At 31.6% G+C, this 9,078-nt stretch overlaps 1 protein-coding gene across 1 annotated transcript in view; it reads left to right on the forward strand.

The window, feature by feature from the left end:
• Window positions 1-2,655: 2,655 nt before the first annotated feature.
• Window positions 2,656-9,078, forward strand: part of LOC119831572 (cadherin-23) — a 21,442-nt gene continuing 15,019 nt past the window's right edge. The window contains exons 1-2 of the mRNA XM_038354982.1: window positions 2,656-2,817; window positions 8,633-8,840. Coding sequence (XP_038210910.1) covers window positions 8,633-8,840 — 208 coding nt within the window. The 5' untranslated portion in view covers window positions 2,656-2,817. The remainder of the gene's footprint in view (window positions 2,818-8,632; window positions 8,841-9,078) is intronic.

A 9,078-nucleotide genomic window follows, 5' to 3' on the forward strand; every position in this document is an offset into this window, starting at 1 on the left:
TTCGGTTGTTTTATTTTTTGTCACAATAAACAGTTTTAATAAATATGCTTTAAGTAATTTCAAATAGCCGTTTATTGGAATAAAAACTTTCCTACAACATAAGCAATATCTAACTATAAAAAATACATTATATATTAATTTCCTTTATGTGAAACACTAATACGTGCATGTATATATTATTAGCGGTTGTTTGAATTTGAGTTTCGTTTTATCAAAAATAATATTAGTAAGATTACATAAGATCTTGTAAATGAATTACAAGCAGCAGAATTATAAATATACAGTAATATACAGTTATTTAACTTAAGCAAAACTTTTGCTTCGATTCTCTCGCAATTGGATAAATAGTTCAATAAAAACATATTTTGTTTGCAAACAATTAATTAACAATAATAATGTATATCATTAACGATATCGCATAAACTAATTTTGCAATTATTTTAAATAGTTACACATAATTGATAATATAATAATGACATAAGCAGTATGACATGTAATTACGATCTATAAACGATTCGATAATTATAACATACGGTACCACGATGCAATGTCACGGAACATAAAAAAATATTTAACATGCACATTCATAATGCTCCTGAATTAAGTAAATTACGTAGTTACCATTTACCATACACATTATATGTAATTCGACGACAATTACACAATCACGTGGTAGAAAACGTTGCATTTTTTTTTTGGTGAAAGGTGAACAAATGTCTTTACAGATCAGATCAGGACAGTGCAAATTGCTAATATAATTTATCCTTATACAGACAATAGTAATAAAAGAAGACGAAGAAGAAGGACTGAGACTTGAGATGCAATGCCATAGTCGCTACATAGTATAAAACATAGTCGCTTTTTCTGTCCCTATGTTCCTATCTTTGTGGCTATTAGTATGCTGTATTTAATGCAGAATATGTAATTTTCTTTTTAAATTAATAAATAAGTAAAATGTATGCTTAACTCTTTTGTGTTTCATGGGGTTGTTTTTAATAGATAGAGGGATTCAAGAGGAAGGTTTATAGGTATGATAAAATGTATTAAACTATTCCAAATTAACGCGTGCGAAGCCGCGGGCAAAAGGTGGTAGAAAGTAAAAATAAAACACGAAGTAGACATAATTACTATCACTTATAAATCCATGTTATTTAACATCAAATTAAATAAAACAGATATTAATTATTACTAATCAAAGCAAATATATCATAGCATTTATAATTTTTATCGCCTTTAAGAAAAATATACGCAAAGTTGTGTTTAACAATGATATGATTTTTGAAAGGCGCGTAAAATTAGCATACCAATTAATTAGAGACAGTGATTGTTCTAACGGTTGTGTGTCGAAACGGTGTTTTCGTAAATGATACAAGGTTTTTAGTCCTAACATGATATACTTAAGTTATCCAATACAATAATTATTTGATACAAATTGGGATATTGAGTTGTGATGGAAGCGAAGACAATAATTACGAAACTAGAAAATATATGTGTCTGTATTTATGTATATTGACACAAACTATAACACAATTGATTAGATTGAATGCAGCTTAGGTTACATTCCTATTAGTAGAGAAAGTCACATACATCGAAAACAAAAGCTGTAAGTCAATTTTAATAAATATTCAATTTTCATCTACCAAGAATATCGCTAAAACTAAAAATATGATCCATTCCAGATAAGATGATCCATACCATCATTAATATATTTTTAGAGCAGTTTTTATATAAAGAGTTTTGGTTTGAGAACTCAAAATGCTGAGATGCAATGCAATTCAAATATCAAAGGCATGTTTTAGAAATATTTTTATTATTAAATAGAGTTTGGTAAAACAATAGTGTTTTTCCTTTAAATAACGAAACCCTTCTTGGAACTCCTTAATAAGTTTTAACCTTAAATTTGAGACCTTGAAAATTCTAAGAGACAAAATTCATAAAAAATTATGTGTCAGGATTGAGCTAATTCTTTGGTAAACTTAATTCTATGTATAATGCGATATTTGAAATGAGCAAAGGTTTACTTTTATCATAATCCATAATCCATAAACGTTTAAAACTCTGGTCTACACTTCCATTTAGATTTAAAGTTGTTAACATATGATTTTAGTTTCTTTAACGCTAGTGTCAAGGGGAATCAAACAAAAGGATTTCTACTTCAGCAGTTACTAGTAAATATATTGTATTCCCTATTATATAATATATTATCATTATTCACACTGCGTCATGTATGATGGTTTTCTTCCCTCAAGTTCAGCTCAAGTACAAAAAAATCCCGAATAAGACCATGAATAAACATATTTAAATGTGTATATATTTAAGTATGCCCCCTTTTAAAGTATTTCCTGAGTAAAAATGATAGATACCATAGAATTGCGTCTACGCAGCTTTTTCGTTCCCGTGACCTTAATGCAACTATTCCGTTCTCCATACATGACCCGTACATCTATCTCTGTCTAACGCAGATCTGACCTTATATATTTATCTCACCTCACGCATCTTAAGTTACACCGTTACTTTTACCCGTGCAAAAGGCTCGATCTGCAATAGATTAAAAGCGAACTGATCAAATTGCATCTGTCTCTTTCTATTACACTAACAAGTCGTTACGGCGATGAAACAAAAAACAGTAACAGACCGGTGGTGCAAGTTTTTGACAGTTTTTAAACAGTCGTGTCTTGAAAAGATACAAGATGTGTTGTTTTGTGTGAATTTTTTTGTTAAAGATAGATCATTTAACAGAATTATGTGTTATTGTGTGTGATAATGAGTGATAGTTTATAATTTTACTGGAATTTTGTGGAAAACCGGTGATAAAAGGTATGTCCATACAATTTTATACTAGTAAGTCATCAAGGATATTTCGAAATATTTAATATAAAGATCTGACATTTGGCATATATCTTTATTTTAGTGAATTCAATGCGGAAGTGGGAAATACTTATTTTAAAATAAGGAATACATACCTATGTGAATTATCACTTTATGGATTATATTTGGTATGTTTTTAGTAAGGATCTGAGATAGTTTAAGCTTCTGGCGTAGCCTGCGCCTTGCGGATAGCGAATTAAAAAAATTGTAATCAGATCTTTACCAACAGTTGCTGTAAGAAAATTTGTAACACCGAGCGCGGCCTTTGGACATTAATTTAAATTTTCTCATAATTGTTCAAAAATAGGTCATTTTATACATAATATATTCAAAAACATTTGCAGCGGATTAAACTAAATAAATACAAGAAAAGTAAAACAAAGAGATGGTAATATAAAGCTGAAAAGTTTGTTTGTTTGTGTGTTTTGTTTGAACGCACTAATCTATCTAAGAAATCGATTTGAAAAAATTTTCACCTTTGGATGTTTACTTGATTACTGATTGCCAGGGCCCAGTAGATTAAATGGATACATATAATTTTATGATTTTAAAAATATTTTGTCCATTAGAAAATCACTTCTTCTGGATGACATAGACTTAAGATTCCCAAGTGACTGGATTTTTCCCGACTTATTTGGAATGCAGGGTAAACAGAAAATGAAATAAAAAATAAAGATGTTTAAACAGAATTAAGTAGGTTAATTTAATCATATCACAAAGAATAATTCAAGTGGTCACATTCATGAAATGTCACAGAAAAATCACGAATTTTAACGCTGAGGGATTTGTCAATAACTCCTAAATTCAGTTTTATTTGTAAATGTATATATAAAAAGGATTAACAATTTTGTACAAGAAATAAACGACAGTCACTTTCTTCTATCTTTTCCATTTTTGTTTCTTTATGGCTTTATTACCATACTAGCTGCGCCCCGCGGTTTCACCGGCGTAAGTCCGTATCCCGTAGGAATATCGGGATAAAAGCCTATATGTTATTTCAGTTGTCCAGCTGTCTACTTACCAAATTTAATTGCAATCGATGCAGTAGTCTTTGCGTGAAAGAGCAACAAACACACACACATCCTTACAAACTTTCGCATTTACAATATTAAGTAGGAAGTAGGATAGGATATCAGGACTTTTAGGATATTTTGTAAGCAAAAAGGATTTAAAGTTTTTTCAACATATTGCAATTGCAGCCGTGGTAATTACTTAATACTAGCAGTTCGCCCCGGCTTCGCCCGTGGTACATACGAAGTACATACGTGGTACATACGAAGTTGCAGCTTTCTAATGGTGAAAGAATTTTTAAAATCGGTCCAGTAGTTTTGATTTTATCCATTACAAACAAACAAACAAATATACAAATTGTTCCCCTTTATATTAGTGTAAAAATACGCTTGAATACATACCTACACTCTGTTATAAGTGGATATGAAGAAAAATCACGTTTCGACCTTAATATCAAATCAATTCACACTCGTTTCGTTACATACCAACACCTACGCTCATACCTATCATCGAATATCTTGGTATGAAATTATCTTAGTTACTATCAACCAATAATAATGTTAATTATCCATAAATATAAATACAATTAAGCTTGCACTATTGGAGTAATAGTTTCCACCAATTAGTGGCATAAAAAGTATATATATGCTAATTAAATGTCTATATAATAAAAACTGTCTTAGAACGCCAACGATATGACGCGTCCATTACATACCCCCTTAGACCGTTCATATAACCCCCGTATACCTAATGGTAATTGAAATTCTATTTAAAGGCTTTTCGATTCAAACATGTAACATGTAACTGATAGACCCAAGCAGGTTATCATAGATGACACGTAACGACGTTGCAGAAAAACGTGTTATGGGTTTAATTATAGTTATCAGCCTCCCACGACCCATTGTGTGAAGTGCATTGACTTAACCGATACGTTGTCATGACAACCTACTTCCTTCCTATACGAAGAACGTAGAAATTGAAATCCTAGAATTAGTACATGAGATGGGGAAAATATATCAATTATCAAGTCATTGTTCGTTGGAATCCGATAACCTACTTAAATAACATGGGATTTAGAACAGATTGAGTAATTAATAACAAAAATAACTAAAGCACCTCCATATTGTTAGAAATACATTAAATTCAAATGGAGCCACAGGGGACCTCCCCTGAGATACTCCCCTCCCCTGAGGGAGGTACTAGCTTTCGAAGCGAAACAGAATCATCAAAATTGGTTCAGTCTAAAGTTCTGAGGCAACACACCCGAATGAAGTCCAGTTTCTCAATTCTATCCTCATATATTTCATTACCATTTTCTCTAGTGTATTTTTGATACAAACTATTGTATACATTATATGTTATATAGTATAGGCACATATAACATAAGACCCTACTAGGTATAGGTGTTATAATAAAGGACGGACGTGTATTGTAATATTTTACATTTGTGAAATATTATATTTTTCCGAGAAGACTCATTAGCCTATAATTATTACTAAAAAATATAAATCTTCAATGAACAAAGTAGATAACGAGAATCCAGTATCTTATTAACTAATTATTTTTAATTACGAGAAACTTAAATAATATAAAGCAATTACTCAATGATCGTAAAAGTAAGTATATTACTAATCATTTTAAATTTATTAAGCGTAACATACTCTCCATAATATTTTTGGTGAAAAATTTTTAATATGCTTCTCTAATGCCTTCTTATCATACCTAGTTATTTTTGTATATGTCGCTATAATATAAACAATTGATTGATCGGCAACAGTATAACTACTACAATTACATAACGGTTTACAAATGTCTTCTTCAAATCTTATATTGGAGCTGAATTTTAAAAGTCGATGAGTACGACGATTCGAAACAATAATAATTTAGGTTAGGAACAACTAGTGCTATATATAAAATTTTGAGATTCAATAAAGCAAATGTCAGCATTTATAGACTGATAGATAGATACGCCGAAAATAGCATATTCGTTGGATAAATAAAAGTGATCCTTTCAATTTAGTGAGACATAAATGTTCAATGTGTTTATTAAGGCATTCCTTAGATCGATAGATTAATCAAAATAAGTGAAGGATAATTTGATATACTCTAAATTCAGTTAATATCCTAATACGTTGGATGTTTATGTACGGTGTGTATGTAGCACTAGAATTCCGTTAAACGTACGTGAGATTTGTTCGAAACCAATCTAGACCAGTCGTCAGTACATGTTATGGGCAAGCGCTATGAGCTAACTGTTCTTTGAAATTTACCACAGTTATAGTAATATATATAGTATTGACATAATATACCTACGAGACTAGCTGTCCCACGCAACTTCGTCTGCTTTTAAATGGAATATTATTTTAGTAAAATTTTCAGTACTGCTGCGCTCTTACTCTTACAGTGTGTTATTGTAGCTTTTTTATATGAAGTGACTAGTCAAATATAATTTTTAAAAGCATACTCGACTCCCTCAATAATACTTATTACACATAATTACTTATTACTTTAGTACTTATTTAGAAAATAACTATTATTAACTATTAATAACTATTATATAATAGAATTTTAACGGGATCATGTGGGAGAGAAAATAAAGAATCATCAAAAACGGTTGACTCAGTCGAAAGTAGTGAGGTGACAAAGTCAAAATATAATAATTATATAATTGATAACCTACTCGTATTTATGAATTCAGTTTAAAGGATCTGAAGCCTTCCTTGGTTTAGTGATAAATAGGGATGCGTTAAATGACCTTGTATTCAGTACAAAATGTCAAAATGCAATCAACCGTAAGTAAAACTTATTGTTTTCAATACAACAAGGGGATCGTAATTAACAATTATCTTACAATTTCTTACGCGTTAACTAACACGACAATGCACTATTCACTATTGTTATTATCGAAATATCAATGGAAACTTCGTTACATAATGATTTGTAGTATTTAGTATTACATAGCATTTATGGGAACTAAACACAGTATTTTTAATACATAAGGCCGTATATTCGTGTTCTGAGCAATTTTGTTTACAAAACAAAAACACCCATTACCCCCTTTCCTGGGGAGGGAGATACCTACCATTCCAAATTCCAAAATAGGACCCAATGAAACGAAAAAAGAATCACGCCAATCGGTTGAAACTCGAAGTTATCGAGTAATAAAACTCATTAAATAAAAAAAATACCGTCCAGTATAGTATTATGTTAACTGTGACTGTTAACTGTCCGATTGAGAACCTTCGATTTTGGGAATGTCGGTTAAATAATGAAATTTTTGTAACTCTCGCTAAAAAGGCGTCAAAAGAAAGGTTTGTGACGTACAGAGTTTTATTCACACTCTCCAAATCGGAATGCCTAGGAGCGATGATTCATTGTACAGTGTTTACGTTTTATTAAGTGATTCATATGGTTTTTTAAGTTTCTCTTTATTGTATTTAGTACCTACCTATATTAAAATATTTCAGTAACATTTATAGCAGCATCTGTTTTGCTGATCGTTTTTATTTATGGAAAAGTTGGTGAAGAACCTTCGGTGTTCTGCCAGACATATTTCAATTAAGCCCCAACCGGGAAGCGAACCCAGGAACAGGTACCCTCGGTTGACGCTTACGCATTAACCACTAAAACAAGAAGGCGGTCTGTATTCTGCAGTGTCAATAGTTATACATAACTACATACATAATATAATACTATACTAGGCTATTTAATCTATGAATTGGTAATTTAGTATCTACAAATTGAAGTTCAATTCTCCCTTAAATCTGATACAATCCTTTCTACTAATTCCTACTATTCCTATTCCTACTAATATTATAAATGCGAACGTTTGTAAGAATGTGTGTGTTTGTTGCTCTTTCACGCAAAAACTATTGAACCGATTGCAATGAAATTTGGTACGTAGATAGCTGGACAACTGGGATAACATATAGGCAACTTTTATTCCGATATTCCTACGGGATACGGACTTACGCGGAGCGCAGCTAGTAAAACAATAAAATCTTACAAAATAAACGACACAGAGCAACGTCATGTTTTAGTTATGATTGCCCAATAGTAACTGCCCTTAGGTAACTCACCATAAAATAATATTATGTAAGAGAAATTGCACGACTTCCAACGGCAATTCAATATTAGTAATAGTCGAATAAGAGTACATAATAGATTGGGAAATGCCTAGATGTTCTTCTTCTTCTTCTTGAACCTTTCCCTAATAATGAACGTTTAGATGGGTATTCATAACAATATTTGCGATTGGTATATGCTATTGTTTCTCTATGTAGTTTTGTTTGTCGCGTAAGTACAATAATGAGTTAAATCAATCTAATATATAAAATTCTCGTGTCACAGTTTTCGTTGCCATACTCCTCCGAAACGGCTTGACCGATTTTGATGAAGTTTTTTGTGCATATCGGGTAGGTCTGAGAATCGGCCAACATCTTTTTTTCTTACACCTAAATGATAAGAGCAAGGCAGAACAACGTTTGCCGGGTGCAGCTAGTTAATACATAATAATTCCACAGATCATAATATAGCAATTATTCACAGTTGATGTTTGTGTGTTATTTTCGAAAAATATAAATATATAACAACGTAAGCCACGAATTAAATAATGGAATATTCTTACTCCGCTCTGCTATTTGTTAGCATTGCTTCAAAGGAATTTGAAATGAACATTTAAACTTTCACGTTAATAGTATAATTTAGGTACATTCATTGTGTCTATAATTATTTAAATTTATTTATTCCACAGATGGCAGAAATAATCTTCCAACGACGAAAGCCCGCGCTGGTTTGTGAGCCAAATCCGCTCATTATCCTGCTTATTCTGGGGATAGTTCAGATATGTCTGTCCCAGGTCATCAACAGGGCTCCTCACTTCATGCCCCAGACTGGGGACATGTCCCAGTTCAGCGTTGCTGAGGATACTGCCGTGGGGACGCCTGTTTATCAATTGAAAGGTACAACCGATTAATATTTAGCTTATCCTACTAATATAATAAACTTGAAAGTTTGTAAGGATCTGTGGATGTATGTTATTCACACGAAAACATCTAATCGCATCTTGATGAAATTTGTTACATAGATAGATTATTTTTATTGGTCTGGATTAGCACATAGGCTTTTTAACACGCTTTTATTAGCTTCACTTGTATGTTTGTATGTATGTATGTATGTAACTCACACCCGTTTTTCTCC

The sequence above is a fragment of the Zerene cesonia genome, chromosome 13, assembly GCF_012273895.1.
Source record: "Zerene cesonia ecotype Mississippi chromosome 13, Zerene_cesonia_1.1, whole genome shotgun sequence".
NCBI classification, from domain to species: Eukaryota; Metazoa; Arthropoda; class Insecta; order Lepidoptera; family Pieridae; genus Zerene; species Zerene cesonia.